Genomic DNA, 18,695 nt, shown 5'->3' with positions numbered 1-18,695 from the left:
ACACGAGTGTACGTGGGAGTCTAAGCCCATGAACGAAGAAGAAGAAGAAGAAGTCCTTTTATTACTTATATTTTCTACATCTCAAATAAACCACATTTTGGTATCCACGCCTGTCGTTGGAGACGACGTTCATCCACTCCGAAATGATTTTAAGGAGTCTAAATGTCTTAACTTAACACAAATAATGCTTCACGTGTTTTAGTTCTGCTACAGTCGCTGTGTCTTTACTGGATGTCAACGACGAGCTACCCGTTTTTTCTGAGGCGAGAAAAGAAGTGAAGATTTACGAGAATGCTAGTGTCTCTGATGAAGTTGCTCTACTACACGCCTATGACAACGACACTGACTCTGACCTCCAGTTCATCTGGCTTCTTGAAGACTCTCAGGCCGCCACCGACAGGGATGTTTCCGTCAACATCACTTTGATTCAGGTAGGTTGCAGAGCTTGTTTGGTGTGATCTTTAAAAAAAAAATGTACTATGATCTATTTCCTTTCATGTTTTTCAGTTCAGTTCGGGGTATGTGTGACCTGCTGTTTTGTTGTAGAGTAAATCGTATGTTTTCATGCATTTCACAGAAGTCAAGATTGAATGAGAGTCATCATAAGCTGTATACTTTGCACGTCAGGAATAAAAATATTATTACATTGAGCAAGCAATGAACATGTATGTCACTTGCTTATTGTGAACATTGTCATTGAATTAATAATAATAATAATAATAATAATAATAATAATAATAACGGGCATTTATAAAGCGCCTTATCAGAAGTTCAAAGCGCGTGACAACAATACATGTATACAAAATTCATACAATCACTGTCAGATTCAAACAACACATCATGCACATCTCACATCCCCAGACTCTATACTAAGGAACTATCCGTAATGTTGTTGGAACATATCATTATGATAATCAACCAACATTATGAACAGTTTGCTATTAATTCTGGATGTAAGTTTCTCCATTCCACTTCTTCTGCGTACGTGGGCTAGCTGTAACTTCTACGTGCACTGTTGTTGATTTTTGCACGAGTGAGCTTTTACTTGTATTGCCGGTCTTTCCCCGCCATTTCGGCAGTAATGCTTCCGGGGCATTTTTCCCCTGCTCCTTGCCGATTGTATACGTACAGAAACAACTCGCATGCGTGTTGCAGAACTGGTTTGAAGTAAACCCAACCACTGGCCGAGTATCGGTCAAGTCTAAGCTGGACAGAGAGACGGCTGAAGTCATCGTGCTGAAAGTCCTCGTCAACGACACACATGGTGTCAAACAACTTCCTCAGACTGCTTTAGGTAATACTGTTACAAGCAGATCAAGAACTCTGCTTGTGCCTCTACATTATGCTTGTTTTACTGTTGACTATTCCAGTTAGTGGGAACTAATTAAATCATCAACTGCGTTCGACATTCAAATGTCCCGAAAGGAAAAAGGACAACCGGTAAGATGACACTCTGTAGTTTGGTGTATCAGTCTGGTAAACATCAACAACACAGCAACAACTTGTTTTGTATACAAAGGCTTGTATGCGTAGAGAGTCCATACTTAAATTATCTCTTACTTTTTTTCAGCAACACTAACAGTTACGTTACTTGACCGGAACGACAACGCCCCTGAGATCAGAGGAAGTAAATCTCTTCGAGTGTCAGAATCGTTGGCTGTAGGCACGGAGGTGGCCTCCCTTACTGCGCGTGACGCAGACAGAGACCAGAGTGTCACTTTCACAGTTCTCAATGAGACTGAGGCTTACTTTGATATTGATTCTGACGGTAAGTCTTGCTTTTGATTTAACACTTGTTTTAATTGCAGATGTTATGCTTTTAGGATAAAATTGTAACATTGCGACATCGGGTTTTGGTATAGGAAAGGGCAACGCTCCCTAAACAAATTATTTTGTATTATTCATGGTTGAAAGAAATAAGCCTATTGTCGAAAAATGAACCAGTAAAGCATGCTTTCGAGAAATGACGCTGTGCAGAGAAATGTATGATTCCCATGTTTTGTATTCAGATGCTTTTATTTAGCATTTCGTTGTGCACGTTTGCTTTAGGTCGTTTCAAATCCCGTGACTACCCTTACGCATTTGCAGGAAAGGTTTCCCTTCGGCACCAAATTGACAGGGAAGTTACTCCCAAGGTAAACTTCACAGTGATTGCAACAGACACCGGATTGCCTCCCCTTTCTTCAAACCTGACTATAGAGGTGACAGTGCTCGATGCCAATGACAACGACCCTCGGTTTGTGAACGAATCATATGTCTTCTATGTGGCTGAGGACGCGGATAATGAAACGGTGGTGACGATTGTCCGAGCCACTGATGCCGACATTGGTCCCAATGCTAAAGTCACTTTTGACTTTGCTGACAATGTGCTGGATTTTGTCATCAACAGCACAGTAAGTAAAGAAACTCCAATATAATTCATTAAAATTGCATGCAGGCAGCTATATACAAAATCGGCAGGTTGTAGATTTCGTAGTTCTGTATACGAGATACTGTTGCTTATTGTCACACGGTAAAATAAAGAGGACAGCGTACGCTTCTTCTTTCACTCTCTAGTAGATTCAGTGCATACCACACAAGAACTGGAACATTCTAAAAATCAGATATTATAAGTTTTGTTCTGTTTCAGCTAAGACACAATGTTAACATGTGTTGCACTACTATGTCGCTGCCTAACAATTACGAGTAAGTTTATGATTTGTCACTTCTCTCGCCTTTCAAAGTCGATTCATCTATTAAGGGTATCATCGGGGGTGCTTATTTTGTTTAAATAACCTATGCTTTGTGTGTCCTTTGGTGCGTCTTTGTATTCTCCGCTGTGTTCGTTCCTGACTCTGACTCCTTCAATGAGCGCGATCACTGTTGAACGAAAAGTCAATAATGTTGATATCTTCCTGAAAGTAAGTATATGGATAACTGTGTCTATATATCTATATCTGTATGTGTGCGTCCCTGTCTCTATCTGAATCGATGACAATTGCAGGGTGCAATCACTGTGAAACGAAAACTGGATAGAGAGTCGATACCCTCCTACACGTTCGGTGTCGCCGCTTTGGACAACCCTATAACTGACGTCAAGCGTCGTGCCATCCAACAAATCACCGTCATTATCAATGACGTCAACGACAACCCACCACTCTTCACCAACATCGACCCTCTGACAGATTCCTACACAGCCCAGATTGATGAAACAAAGGTTCGTCAGATATTGAGTATATGGGCAGGATATCTGGCTGGCTGGCTGGCTGGCTGGCTGCAATGCTGACTTAAGCTTGCTGTCAGTTTGTCTCTTTTTTTGTGTGTCTGTCTTTCTATACTTCCCAATCAAGTCAAGTCAATTCCAAGTCAAGTTAGGACAAGTCAAACAAAGTCAGTTCCAAGTCAAGTCAAATCCAGATTAAGTCAATTCCAGGTCAAGTCAATTCCTAGTCCAATCAAAGTCCATTCATAGTCTAGTTGAGTCAATTCAAGTCAATTCCAAATCAAATCAAATCAAACCCAAATCAAATCAGGTCAAATCCAAGTGAAGTCGAGTCAAGTCAAGTCAAGTAATGCTCAGCCAAGCCTTGACAAGTTGACTCGACTTGTCCCAACTGACTTGCTTACGATTGTTTGTTTTCAGACTGAGGGGGAAAAAGTCCTGAACATGAACCCAGGCCCAGTGCAGGCGTCAGACAAAGACGAAGGCCAGAACGCCGTCCTCTCATTCTACATGGCCTCTCAAGACACGGGTTCTCATTACTACTTCACGATGGACGAGAGTACCGGAGAGGTGTTCGTCAACACCAGCATCAGGGGCAAAGCTGACACCTACAACCACACTGTCACAGTGGTTGACCATGGTCAGCCTTCGCTCACCGCTTCGGCCAGTTTGACCATCGAGATCAAAGACGAAAACACTCACAAGCCTTACTTCGTGGGCAACTACAGTGATCTTCGTGTTCCTGAGGTATGTGGAAGCTTCTTGAAACCTCCTCATCAAGAACGTTCTTGTGATTTTTCACGAAGGTTAAAAATGGTGACATTTTGTGTGAATTGTTTCACGTGTAGTGTTTTTGTGTATGTATGATTTGTTCTGACCTGTCACGTATTACATAAGTCTCTGATTATTTGTCGGCATCGCTAAAACAGCTAATTCGTTGATGCCCAAAACAATTCTCGGTGAGGGAAATTAGTTTACATCTTTGGCTTTTGCCCGCGTCTCTCATATCTCTACCCCTGTGTCGTCTTTATCACTGTGTTGTCTGTTTCCCTCTGGTGTCTTTATAAGTATGTTGTCTGTATCCCTCTGTTGTCTACATACATTCCTCTCGGCATATCGCTGTGCACGTGAGTTCAAATACTTTTAATCACGTGGCCCCTTAGACCACTCCATCTGTCTATAACGACCGTACAAGGGACTACCCAAACATGGTCTTCATAGACTGGTGGTCGTTTGGACAAACTCGTGGAGCATCTTTCTGGGTGTTAGTAATGGGCAGATGGTCTTTATCAAGAGGTGGTCGCCAGTGCAGGTTTGACTATACCAGCTATTAAATAATGTTGCAGTGTGCAAAGATCGGAGATTCCGTCTGGACATTCGTGGCACATGACGACGACCGGGACAAAGAGACCAACGGGAAGGTGCGATACTTCTTCGACAACGCTTCTACCTCTGACTCGGCTGATCTGACATTCTTCAATCTTGACCCTGATTCTGGCGAGCTTAAAACGGCTAAACTCTTTGGCACCAAAACGAAACGACAATTCCAGGTAAGCTCAGTGAATGGTATAGAGTAGGTGATAGTGATTCCACTCAAAAGCAGGCGTTGATCATGAACATCATCACGAAACGTATTAAATCACATTCCCATAAGGTCTACAAAAGATACAAACAAAAAGATACAATTAATCTGGTTGCCTGACCGACTTTTTTATCCATCACAAATATCAACAATCAAATGTATTTGAAGGACAACAAACACTCGATGTTTACGTTTCAGGGGAGAAACTGCTCGTCTCCGACATGTTGGGGTCTCCAATCGGGGGAGTGTCGGCCAATAAAAAGTCATATGCGCTGAGAGAAAACAATACCAACCAACCGATCCTTCTTTTTTTCTTGTTTGAACTTTGTCATCGGAGAGTGACAATTACCTTTTTGACATGTTTTGTGTTCTTCCTCTTTTTGGAAGGGGGAGGACCAATGTATGCTTTGTTCCTTTGCAATTTGTGTATGGGCGGGAGGAGGGGTTGATGGCCTTACTGTACATATACAATTTTGATTTGCAAAACAGATTTCGATCAGAGCGCAAGACTTGGGTATACCAACCTCTTCATCGACCACCTTGCCTCGAATCACCATTAGCGTTGACGACGGTAACAACGAGCAGCCAAATTTCAACGGAACTGATTACTCCTTCCATGTTCCCGAGGAAAAGGCAACTGTGTCTCTGGGAACAGTGTATGCAGAGGATCTCGATTCTTACAAGAGGACATGTTATAGTCTATGTGAGTGAAGTAATTCATCATTAGTCTCTGTAAACTTGGACTGTGGAATGTCGTCATGGGGTTCCACGATTGAATACAAGACAAGCCGTATAGTGGCCGTTCCACCAGCAATAATATTGACCCTACACCACGGAATGAGTCGCATGTCACCTTTGCATGATTTTCATATTTTTACATTTTCCTAAAGAGTTTTTTATGCTCTATCCAGTGGTGAAACCCGTTTTAGAAAAGAGCGAACACTGTTTGAGTTATAAGCCTGTGATTAAGATGATCCTCACACTGTTACCAGATACTCCCCGGACTTATATTAAGCCTAGCGCAGAACCGCGCGAGGTGACATGCGACTCATTTCGTGGTGGAGGGTCACATATGCCAAAAAAGAACAAAGATGTGAACCAAAGAAGAGCAAAGATTCTGCCAAAGTTAAGGTGGTTCATCCCCATCGATCATCTCCCTCCCCTACCCTCACCCCAACAAACCACCCTAATCTCTAAGAAGAAGAAAAATATGAGAAATTATATGCATCCATTAATAACAATGACAAGTATCTGCCGGAACGGTTCAATACTAGTTGTAAATAACCGTCAAAATGCTCTCCTTAGGTAATGTTGTTGCTTTCATCGATTATATGAACGTCTGGCCAATTAATTTCGTGTATTTGACCAGCTGTCCAGCCAGGCCGCCCAAAAGAACTGGCAGATTACTTCAACATCAGCACCAACACTGACCAGCCAGCAGAACTTATCTTGACCAGATCTTTGGACCGTGAAAACGCAAGTCAGGCAAGCTTCGTCCTTTGGGTCACGGCAGCAGATTGCACGCCAGACAAAGGCAGTTGTGCCCCGAGCAATGTACGTTTACTAATTACCGTCTTATATGTACGTGTGTACTTGGACAACTCGTATTAAACTGAAATCAACGCAACATGAACTAGGTGGCAAAATAAAGTCATTTTCTGATCTGTTTGTTCCTTTGCAGCCATTCAGGGACAAACAGTTATCAATCCGTGCATGGGTTTTCTTCTCTTATGTGTTAGTGCATCCGGATGATAATAATTATATAATACCGAAGTATATCGTGTTTGTGCATCCGGATGATAATAATTATATAATACCGAAGTATATCGTGTTTGTGCATCTGGATGATATTAGATATTGTCGAAGTATATTGTTGTTGTGCTTTTTTTAAATAAGAAAAAAGAAGTTTATGTTGGTTAATCTGTTGTTGTTTTCATAGTCTGTGAACTTTCCTTCGCCCCACACACAAACCACTATGTGCCTTGTCTGTTCACTTTTAGAGGTGATGTATTAAAAAGACATGTGTTCTTCTCGGGTTTGGAAGACCCAGCTGGTTTGAGAAGAATGTTTTTCACATACCAGTTAGTTTTACTTGAATGGAGGTCGTGAAATCGTGTGTTCCTCAAGGGTAGTGCGTAGTGTTTTTGTCTGTCGGTGTCACTTGCTTCGTACGTTAATTCTCACAGCACATCTCATGTACCACACGTGAAACGCGTTTCAAATGTCGTCAGTCTTTGTTGAAAGAGTAACGTCTCTTTGTTGAGTCACTTGAGAAAAAGTGACTCTATGTAATCGGTCAGTGTTAGTCTGTCCGGCCGGCCGTCCGGCCGGCCGGCCGGCCGTCCGTAGACACCACCTTAACGTCGGAAACTATCAAAGCGATCGGGCTCATATTTTGTTTAGTCGTGACCTCCAATGACCTCTACACTTTAACGATGGTTTCGTTGACCTTTGACCTTTTTCAAGGTCACAGGTCAGCGTCAAAGGAAAAATTAGACATTTTATATCTTTGACAAAGTTCATCGGATGTGATTGAAACTTTGTAGGATTATTCTTTACATCAAAGTATTTACATCTGTAGCCTTTTACGAACGTTATCAGAAAAACAAGGGAGATAACTAGCCTTTTCTGTTCGGCAACACACAACTTAACGTTGGGCTTTTCTCGGAAACTATAAAAGTGACCGGGCTCAAATTTTATGTGAACGTGACTCATTGTGTTGTGAATAGCAATTTCTTCCTGTCCATCTGATGCCTCATATAATATTCAGAACTGCGAAAGTGACTCGATCGAGCGTTTGCTCTTCTTGTTTTCTTTTTGTGTGCAGGACAAAGCTCCCGATCCAAATGCAGAAATTCGCATAACTGTGACAGACATCAATGACAACCCACCTGTCTTCGTCAGACCTGAGATTACAGTGGGCGTCACCTCCACAGCTAAAACAGGACATGTTATTGTCAACCTTCAGGTGAGAACATACGCCTTGAAGGTCTTACATGTATGTTGATTTGGAGATTGTTGAGAATTGCTATCTAGGTAATACTCAGGAGTATTCCCATTCTTGATAATAATTACCTCGGTAATAATCAGCAGAAACCCCATAGCCAACGAAGGTTTTGGAAATTAAGGGAAGAGGAGACCTTTATTTGTGCTGTATAAGAATGTTATTCTAGCTTCTTTCCGAGGCTAGGTATTCTCTCCGTTACGTTTCTGTTTGCAGTAGAAGCTAAACTGTTGATGTTGTTATTTGTCTTTTTCACGTGGTATTTTCACACTGTTGGATCTCAATAACTCCATTTTATTTACTGAAATAACGCAAAATCGAGGTAAACGGTTTCAAATACTAGTGAAAGTTAGCCGATCTACGTTTTTCAGTTAGACGCTTCAACTGCGTTCTTCACTGTAGTTCCATACAGAAGGGTCTAAAAGTATAACTGAACTCACTTTTGAACCAACCCACCTGAACCAAAGTCTTAATGACTGTTGATATTGTCATTAAATTCTCTATTTCTAAAACAATGTATTTTGCTTCAGGAATATGTTACCGATCCAGACATAGGAGCAAATCGTAGGCACGATTTTTCAGTGGCCAAAGACTTAGAAATGGACACAGACCTGAAACCTAGCTTGAGAACCATAGAGAGACCGCTGGGCCTGTCTGCAAATGGTAGCGTCACCACTATTGCGGACCTCCCAGGAGATGCTGAAGGATTCTTTACGTGGGTCATTATGGCCAACGATTCGGCTGGCAACGACACGGTCACTTTGAAGGTGATTGGGTGGAAACATGTCTGTTGAGTTTTTGATAACAGTTTGTGTTCGTGTTGTAGCTTTTTTGGTTGCTAGTTTAGCCCAATATCTGTTCTTCTTTACGTGGTTCTGGTATGTCTTTTTAGCTGTATGTATTTATAAGGCTCTCAAGCTCCCTTTCCCCTTTCCTTCCCACTCCATCCCTGTCTCTGTCTCTGTCTGTCTCTGCCTGTCTCTGTCTCTGTCTCTCTCTCTCTCTCTCTCTCTCTCTCTCTCTCTCTCTCTCTCCTCCTTGTCCCGGAATTGTCATAAAGGGAAATAAATAAAAACAACCAATCAAATCTCTCTTCATCACCCTTCTCTCTCTCTCTCTCTCTCTCTCTCTCTCTCTCTCTCTCTCTCTCTCTCTCTCTCTCTCTCTCTCTCTCTCTCTCTCTCTCTCTCTCTCTCTCTCTCTTCTTTCTCTTTCCCTATGTCTCTCTCTCTCTCTCTCTTCCCCATTCTCTCTCTCTCTCTCTCGTCTTTCTCTTCCCTCTCTTCCCCTATGTCTCTCTCTCTCCCTCCCCCTCTCTTTAGACGTTTGTGACACTAACATTACAGTATTTCAATGCGTAAAAACAATATCAGGACAGATATTTACCGAACTCCTGTTTTAAAACCTAACCAAACCTCATATCTCAGAGAAAGCTGAAATAATGTGATGTAACTATTGTATTGTACAGCCAGGAAGAGAAAAGTGGAGAAACAAACACTCTCTCTCTCTCTCTCTCTCTCTCTCTCTCTCTCTCTCTCTCTCTCTCTCTCTCTCTCTCTCTCTCTCTCTCTCTCTCTCTCTCTCTCTCTCTTGAAAACAAGAAATGCTTCACACGTGGGTTCATTGATGAATGATATTTCTGCCACAGATCTACGTGGTTGGAGAGGACAAACTCATCAGGATTACATTTTCCAAATCGCTGGAAGAGCTGCGGAAAACACAAAATGCCATTATGGGGTATGGAAGCAGTTTGATCTAAATATTGTTAATACTGTTGTAACAGGGCGATTATCTGTACACTCTTTAGGTACTGGGGGGAAGACTTATGTCAAACAAACATGCAGATATCATAATGATTTGGGTTGAATATAAGCACAATACTCAACTGGGGAAATATTAAAATCTACTAGAAATATAATACGAATACATATGATACAATGTGTATCTATATGCCGCATTTTATGCTGTAAAAATCAAGCCTGGTGATAATCAGTCGCATTTTTTGCTTTACCTCACAGTGACTTGACAAACGGCACCGGCCTGCAGTTCATTGCAGATGATCGCCTACCGTTTGAAGACGACAAGGGTATCGTAAACCCTGGAAAGTGAGTTAATTTAGAAATGAATAATGCCACTCTATGCTGAAACTATAAGCACAATTACTTTGGCTCTTTGTTTAACCTCCGGAAACAGCTAATGGATTTATATACCATGATATCCCTCATGTTGTTGTTATTGTTGTGTAAGTTGTTGCTTTTATTCATTTGACTGGTCTGTTTGTCTAGGTCTGTTCTGATAGTTCACGCTTTAAACGAGAAGAAGAGGGCAATGGATGCAAATGCACTTCGCGAGTAAGTTCACCGTTTCTATTGACCGTTGTAAGGAGATACACAAGCTTAATTTAAGCATTCAGTGTCTACTTCATCTGCACATAGATTGAGAGAGAGAGAGAGAGAGAGAGAGAGAGAGAGAGAGAGAGAGAGAGAGAGAGAGAGCGAGAGAGAGGGAGGGAGAGAGAGAGAGAGAGGGAGAGAGAGAGAGAGAGGAGAGAGAGCGACAGAGGCACACACACAAACACACACACACACACACACACACACACACACACACACACACACACACACACACACACACACACACACACACTGATAAACGACGAGAGAGAGAAAGGCAACGAAAGGAGAGATAGAGAGGGAGAGAATGATCAAGAGAGCAAGAGAGCACGACGAGAGAGGGAAAGACAACAGAGAGAGTAGGAAAGAGAGAAAGAGAAAGAGAGTAAAGCAAAAAAGACAACAAAGTACATACACGAAGGGAGATAATGTAAGAGAGGTAAAGTCAAAAAGAGAAACCTAGCAAGATGTTAATATGATTGTGTAAACATTGCTGTTTTTTCAGTTTCCTGGATCATGCAATTGAAGTGACAACCTACCTGAAAACGCAACAGAAGCTTGACAATATTGAGGTGCACTATATACACATTTTACTCAATGTTACATTTCAGTTATATGCTTATACCCTATGTGATCGACTTCTACACGAACTATTTTGCCATTGTGCTCATTTGCAAGACTTGAACCGAAGCGTTGGACACGGACAATAAACATAAAACAAATGTTAAAACATTAATAAACACCCAAAAGACACACCGAAGTGTTCAGACCCAACGTAACGGCACACGATTTTGCAGGTAGCTGTGCAATTCATTTGCTATACTTAAAAAAAAAAAAAGCCTCAAATAGAGTAACAGTCAAAGGCACAGTGCAGCTCACAGCCTTCGTTTTGCGTTTTTGTTGCAGCTGAGTGCATTTACAGTTCAAAAATCCTCCTATGGTAGTAAAACAAACCCGAAACTACCCAACGACGACATCTGTGAAGCTCGACAGTTTCTTGTTCACGCGAGTGCATAAATTAACCTAGTTATTGCGTGGTGTTTGGTCGGAGTTCGATTCAACTGAGTGATTCCGGCCTCCATTTTGTTTTACACAAACTCATGATGACGTCTGACATAGTTTGCTAGTGACGTGTCTTTTTGTGCATGATGTGGTGATCTACCTGATCTAAATTTAGATCCAGAAATAGGTCAAGACCAGCCGGGTCCGAGTACGAAATTAATTCGTAAACAAATCGCAGTTCTTGACTCTTTGGGTGCAAGTCAATGAAACTTGGTAGTTCTTCTGACGGATAGCTGCCTGAGGTATGACTAAAAGCCCCAGGGGCTACGTGCACCTGGATTTGACAAGTTCAGTACCTTTAAGTATGATGTGGATTACAGGTGATTCTCTACTTTTCCCTAATACTAGATGTGCACCAATGCATTCAATAAATCAGTAACCAGCTGCGGCCAAAGGGTCGATTTACGCAAACTAGCATCGCTCGCTCCATTATCTTTTCCTTGTTAATGATAATATTTTGCTACAATCTCTGTCTATGCTTTTTGGTTATATGCCATTTGTATGCACAGTTGGTTGTACGCTTCTGAACGCTACACTTTCCACAGTAGAGAGAAAAATCGTGAACTATTTTGTATTGAGTGCCCATGCCCTAGCCATTGTAAATTCCGCGTGGTCACGATTGAATTATTTTGAGATTAGCCAGCCTCGGCTTTGGGGTACTTGAATTTGTTGCCTTCAACTTTTCGGGAACTTAAGAGATTAAAGGTGTACACAGAAAACATAAACTGTCGGTTTGGTCTTTTTTTTTTTAATTCAAACTTACAGGGTGATGTGATGTTAGCTATCTTTATACCTACTTGCGTGCATCAGCTGGTGTTTGTTTGTGATGAAACTGTTAAAAGTCCAACCTCAAATGAGTTTAAAATGCACATAGCATTTTGCGTTTTTTTTTTCTTCTTCTGGATGAATAATAATATTGTGTCTACCTTATTATAGTTTCCTCTACACGCTCTCTGTATTTCTTGTTTGCAGACGTACAAGGCAGCAGCGACCAAGGCAGATGAGAAAACGAAGACGGAGTACATTCTAGGGGCCGTCATTTGCGTTCTCGTTGTCGCTTTTCTCATCACTCTCTACATGATGTTCAACAACATACGAAGGTCGGTTTTGAAATTGCTCTTTCTTCTTCTTTTTTTCTGATTTCACCATCTCTCTCTGTATAACGTTCAGAACATCATTTGTATACAATGGACAGAATTCGCAGTATCTTAACAGATTCGTTTGCTTTGTTTTAGTCTCCGATAGGTATTTAGGTGAGTCTATATATACATATGTACAGCAGTTGACACTGAAGTGGACTCGATATCCAAATGAATTCTCCTTCCTGGCTGCAAATATTTGTGTGTGGCTCTTCTGAGCTTGCGTTGTGCGACAGATAAATCAGTACACTATTCAAAATATAATGCTAGGAGCACAACATTAACGCGTTGTGGGTGCATCTTTATCTGCAGTTCTGTGTATTTGCCTGAACTCTTTGTATGTGCTAAATGTTGAATGTCGATGTTCAATGTTGTTTTTGGTAATACGTGTGTCGTGCCTTGAGACTGCTACTTGGCAGTAAGTACACAAATAGCGCTATATTTAACAACGTTTTATTTGTATTCATTAATTGTTTGTTCGTTATGTTTCAGGTTCAAACGAAAACTGAAAGCAGCTACCATAGAAACATACCGTAAGGCGTTTTTTGTGTCTGTTCGTCTTGTTCGTAATTTGTGTTCGTATTCTCGTAAACATAATTGCTTTGAAAGATGGTATCAAATATTAAAACAATAGTATGCTTATTTGCGAGAATGTACAGTCTAGTATGGAGTTAAAGATAGTATGTTTTTGCCACGTACGTGTAAATCCTAATTAATCTTGTGGTGTACTGAACTATTTCATTCACAAGCGTTTAAGAACAAAGAACAACAGGTTTCTGCTTTTATTTTATTTTCATAGAAGCTCTGCAGACAGAAAGCTCAGTTTATTGTTTTGCAATTCAATAGTTAGTATTGTAATGTGGTGATTGATGATGTTGATGTGTGTCAATTGTGTGCATTTCAGCTATGTCCAAGCCGATAAAAGAAACGTTCCCAGGGCTCAGAACACCTACGTGAGTATGCCGCACATACAATTCGAAACAAATCAAGAAACGAATCAAGTCTTTGTTGATTTTTTTCACTGGTTACTTGTTGCTGATTTACACATTGAAATAAAATTCTACAATATACGGTCGGATTTTGTAGGCAGAATGCATTTTAATGGGTGGCAAAAATAGAAGAAACTGCATATTAAATAGAAATTGAACGAAATCATTTGGAATCGTTTGCAACGAGCACACCACTAAAGAGGGAACATTTTGAGAAAAACAACAACTACAAACCAAAAATAAACAACCACTCATAATTGATCTTTATTTGTACACAATTTAAATAATAAATTAGAATGAGACATACGACATGGATCATAAAATCCATGAACGGAAAACTGCTCAATTTTAAGTAAGGCCTGGAATAATCTGAAAATGTTTTCTTTCCACTACCATTCTAGGAGCAACCCGATATTTGGAAAGGAAGACGAGCTCAACAATGACCGAGCAAGGTATTATTTTCTTCATTTTTGTGTGTTTGTTTGTTCATTTTTGACTCACATGCGAAGCAAAAGTGAGTCTATGTACTCACCCGAGTCGTCCGTCCGTCCGTCCGTCCGTCCCGGCGTCCGTCCGGAAAACTTTAACGTTGGATATTTCTTGGACACTATTAAGTCTATCAACACCTGATGTGGCCTGATGGTGTATGGTTACAAGATCTCAAAAAACATGTGCGGCAACTTGACCTCACTTCAAGTTCAAGGTCACAGGGGCCGTAATTGTTGTCTTAAAAACGACCATTTTTCACATTTTCGCATTTTTTTCTGAAGTTATCGAGAATGGCAACCTTAGCTATGTATGCTATACAGGGAAATGTAAGCCCTATCTTTGGACACCAGTTTGGTTGACCTTGCTTCAAGGTCAAGGTCGCAAGGGTCCTTTAAAGTTGGATTGTATACATATTTTGAAGTGACCTTGACCCTGAACTATGGAAGATAACTGTTTCAAACTTAAAAATTATGTGGGGCACATGTTATGCTTTCATCATGAGACACATTTGGTCACATATGATCAAGGTCAAGGTCACTTTGACCCTTATGAAATGTGACCAAAATAAGGTAGTGAACCACTAAAAGTGACCATATTTCATGGTAGAAAGAGCCAATAAGCACCATTGTACTTCCTATGTCTTGAATTAACAGCTTTGTGTTGCATGACCTTGGATGACCTTGGCCTTGGGTCAAGGTCACATATATTTTGGTAGGAAAAATGTGTAAATCAGTTCTTAGTGTATGATGTCATTGCTAGGTTTAGTTATTTGACCTTGACCCTGAAGGTCAAGGTCATGTAAAGGTCAAGGTCAAGCATGTGAGTCGTATGGGCTTTGCCCTTCTTGTTTAGTTTGAACTACCTAGTGCTACACGAAAGAAGTGTAGCCTATTATTTCGAGTGTCTATGGCTTACTTGTGGTCTGTTGAGTGTTGTCAAGTTGTGTATTCTATTTTCTTTCGGTGGGCTGTTCAGTTTATAGTGAACAAAATCAGTTTATTCTTTGAAAATCTAATTGGATAAGCCAGAGTAAAACCTACTGTGTGAGGGTTTACCTCTCACACAATCTTTGTCTGCTCGACACAGATACAGTAACACACACTCATACATGCTGGGTGACAGGCTAGCACGCACGCACGCACGCACACTCACACACACACACACACACACACATGCACCCACACACGCGCTCATGCATGCACGCACGCACACACACACACACACACACACACACACACACACACGCACACACACACACACTCATCTCTAGCTCAATCAATCTTTAAGCCATTCGCTCACTAACAGCTTCTCATCCGCTCTCAACAGCGTGGACTCAGAAGACTCCCTAGATTCCCTTGACGTCAACAGAGTGGAACATACCGCACCGTACTCCAATGCAAACCCTGACAACAACAACGACGGCGAAGATGAAGAAGAAGTGACGATGGATTTGTACGGTGAAGACACTGAAAGCGTCCCTCCTCTAAGAATGGATCAGGTGTATCTGCAGCAAGCGCTTGCCGAGCACGAGAGAAGCAGAAACCATCTTCCCCAACTTCAAAGTAATGGAACGGGGAGTCTTCACGGATCTACTACTAAGCAAAACGGTGTGGGAAAACGCTACACTCTACATGGACACGATGCAAGTCTGGACGATTGTGAATCCACAGACATTTAGATATATTGAATACTTTCAGCTACTGCTAACACAACAGATTTGAGATAGAGCGAACTTGGACTTGTTAACTAGTGTTACAGAACAAAGGTGTCAGCCTTAGACGATTTTAAGTCTACGGACATTTAGAACTGTTGAATTTGTTTAGCTCACACTACGGCTTTTTGAGATCAAGAACTTCGACATGACTATACATGTTACAGGGCAACGGCTTCAGCCATTGACGAGTGTGAGTCCAGGGAAATGCAAAGCTGTTGCATACGTTCAGGTTTATGTGGACACTGGATCGTATGAATGCAAACACTTCTGGTGGGTTGATACAGCTTACCTTGAGACTATATGCAAAAAGGAGTAGAGGCTTCTAGTAAAACAGAATCTACGAACGCCTTTCAGCTAAAACATTTAGCGAACACTACAGAAAGAACAGACTTGCATGGTTGTCACAAACATTTAAAGGGCCATCATGTCGGCCTGGACAGTTGAATACATATCTTCCTGGTGGATCGTTAAAGCTGACATTGAAACCCTGTTCAAAGCGAAACCAAGGCTCTTAGCACGTAGAATAAAATCGCTGAAATTATCTGTACCACGGAATCACGATGACAACACAGGAGAATTGAGACTGATGAATACAGTCACGGTGGAAGTTTAAAGTCACACTGAGTATTCTCAGCAAACCGAAGTTGGTGAATTAATACAGCTGACATTAAAAACCTGTGTACATTGGAATTATAAAGTAAACCCAGAATAGTGTGAGCCTGATGCATGCAGTCACTGTGGACGTTTTATATAACACTGGAAACTAATCAAAAACAGAGAAGGGCAACACACATGCCCCTGGATGCTTAGATCATGTCCAGAAGACTGTGTGTGTGCACATAGACAGTTTAAAATTAACTACACAAACTAATTGGAATCAGTGAATTTCAAAACAGTTGTCGTTGGCAATGTACAAATCCAAACACAGATAGGCTGCCAACGTACCAAACTTCAGAATCAAAACACAATAATTGGAACGTTTATTATTGACAAAACAAAACTTGACATTTACCAGTACGTTGACGAGTCTTTGAAGCAGACAGACAGACATACACATAATATGAAACAGACAATGAACTTATCTAAAGATCGTATACTCGATTGCGAAATGTTTACGGGTTGGAAATGTAAGCAGTAAGGATCTTTTTTTTTTTTTTTTTTTTTTTTGCTTAACGCCCAGCCGACCACGAAGGGCCATATCAGGGCGGTGCTGCTTTGACATATAACGTGCGCCACACACAAGACAGAAGTCGCAGCACAGGCTTCATGTCTCACCCAGTCACATTATTCTGACACCGGACCAACCAGTCCTAGCACTAACCCCATAATGCCAGACGCCAGGCGGAGCAGCCACTAGATTGCCAATTTTAAAGTCTTAGGTATGACCCGGCCGGGGTTCGAACCCACAACCTCCCGATCACGGGGCGGACGCCCTACCACTAGGCCAACCGTGCCGGTTAACAGTAAGGATATGAGGTCTAAAAGGTAAACAGAGTAGTCAGGGGCGGATCACATCATTTTTAGGGGGGGTTTCCAATTTTTTTTTAGGGACAATTCGACGACGCGAAGCGACTAGTTGAGGGCATGAAGCGTTCGAACCTCCTAGGGGGGTCCGGGGGCATGCCCGCAAGGAAAATGGAGCAAACTGGTGCATTTTGAGCCAAGAAACTTCCCCTAAATACACCTTCCATTAAGAAGACAAATTTAGATCAAAACAAGGACAATTGACCGATCTGGTGTAACCTGAGCCAATTCCAACAAATTACCCAACTACTTTCTGAAATCGCCACTTAGAAAAGAAAGGCCGGCTCCTAGGGGGGTGCAGGGGTATGCCCCCCCCGCAAATTTTTTTTATAAAAATCAAGGAAAATGGAGCAATCTGGTGCAATCTGAGCCATACGTTTGTCTTTATTTTAAATTTTTTTTTTTTTTCTCTTTTTAAATTTTTTTTTTTAGGCTGGGGGGGTCCGGAAACCCCGGAAACCCCCCTGGATCCGCCCCTGGTAGTACATCAATATGCACAGCTGACTGATCTTTCAGCCTGTAAAATTGTGAGACTGTGAATATTTGAAAACGTGGAAAACGCTCAAATGGATCTCATTTGAGTAATAAATCCAAATACGGAAGAAATTCCTTCCAAGACTTGCCGCTGAAAAAGTGCCTGATACGAGATCATGATGTGAGACCTGTCTCAAACATCCACAGCTGCTGACAAAGTAAGTGATCATAAATCTGACATGGTGGTAAGATGAATGATTAGTCAGAGTACACCACTGGATATCGTCCATATGAGTCAATGGCTTCAGAAGGCGTAAAACGAGGAATACGTGAATGTTCCTACGCATACTTTTACACAGTGGTGTGGATACAGCTTTAATTTCTTAAGTGTTCGCCACCGTAATTTTAACAGCTTGAATACTCTTTGGACCAAGAACGAGCTGTGCATTGCAGCCGCAATATCGAGATAACTCAAGCTGTAAACATTGTAGAGATCACTTTATTTACCAAAGCATGTTCATGTGAGTTTACAGCCTGTGTTTTTGAGATTGTATTCAAATCCTTAAAATGTCTAAGCATTGATTATCTTGTATAATTATGTTTTGCAGCATCAGGCTGTATGGTAACCATTTTAATGTTTAATCGTATATCTATATTTATGTCTCACTGTTAGTGTAATATGCCTAACTCGTTATTTTGATTGGCGTAAAGTCTACAGGTCATCCTTGCAACCGTCATTCAGCTGACTCGATGTACAATCACTAGTAATTGCTGCCATTTTCTTTAAAAACATGTATCATTATATATCTACTGAGTGAAGTACTTTCTTAATGTGAAAATTATGTATCGTGTGTCGCACGTTAAAAACAGGGGAAGTATGATTGCTTTAGATTTTTAACTCTTAAAATTTCTTTTTTTATTATTGTTTTATTCTGTGTACTACTGTTTATTGTAAATGTTTGATGATATGTTTAAGAACTACTCGGAGTGCCATAAGTATAACGCATCACACAGCACTGCACAAACAGTGCTGTTCTCAAAGTTTTATGTCAAACTTTTGACAAATTAATGTGTATTTATCAGACGGCATGTGTATTTGTGCATTAAACTATGTTTTATGTTT

At 41.1% G+C, this 18,695-nt stretch overlaps 1 protein-coding gene across 1 annotated transcript in view; it reads left to right on the top strand.

The window, feature by feature from the left end:
• The window catches only part of LOC138958586 (cadherin-23-like), a 27,433-nt gene extending 8,738 nt beyond the window's left edge, over positions 1–18,695 (top strand). The window contains exons 13-32 of the mRNA XM_070329785.1: positions 203–431; positions 1,156–1,294; positions 1,571–1,768; positions 2,089–2,393; positions 2,984–3,196; positions 3,623–3,949; positions 4,549–4,752; positions 5,274–5,487; positions 6,154–6,338; positions 7,612–7,752; positions 8,319–8,555; positions 9,437–9,525; positions 9,807–9,893; positions 10,074–10,139; positions 10,687–10,753; positions 12,216–12,343; positions 12,875–12,915; positions 13,287–13,335; positions 13,773–13,823; positions 15,187–18,695. Of these exons, the coding sequence (XP_070185886.1) occupies positions 203–431; positions 1,156–1,294; positions 1,571–1,768; positions 2,089–2,393; positions 2,984–3,196; positions 3,623–3,949; positions 4,549–4,752; positions 5,274–5,487; positions 6,154–6,338; positions 7,612–7,752; positions 8,319–8,555; positions 9,437–9,525; positions 9,807–9,893; positions 10,074–10,139; positions 10,687–10,753; positions 12,216–12,343; positions 12,875–12,915; positions 13,287–13,335; positions 13,773–13,823; positions 15,187–15,538 (3,322 nt within the window). The 3' untranslated portion in view covers positions 15,539–18,695. The remainder of the gene's footprint in view (positions 1–202; positions 432–1,155; positions 1,295–1,570; positions 1,769–2,088; positions 2,394–2,983; positions 3,197–3,622; positions 3,950–4,548; positions 4,753–5,273; positions 5,488–6,153; positions 6,339–7,611; positions 7,753–8,318; positions 8,556–9,436; positions 9,526–9,806; positions 9,894–10,073; positions 10,140–10,686; positions 10,754–12,215; positions 12,344–12,874; positions 12,916–13,286; positions 13,336–13,772; positions 13,824–15,186) is intronic.

The sequence above is a fragment of the Littorina saxatilis genome, linkage group LG2 (assembly GCF_037325665.1).
Source record: "Littorina saxatilis isolate snail1 linkage group LG2, US_GU_Lsax_2.0, whole genome shotgun sequence".
Lineage (NCBI taxonomy): Eukaryota > Metazoa > Mollusca > Gastropoda > Littorinimorpha > Littorinidae > Littorina > Littorina saxatilis.
Note: the sequence above shows the minus strand (reverse complement) of the source record. Positions and strands in the feature narration are given on the sequence as shown.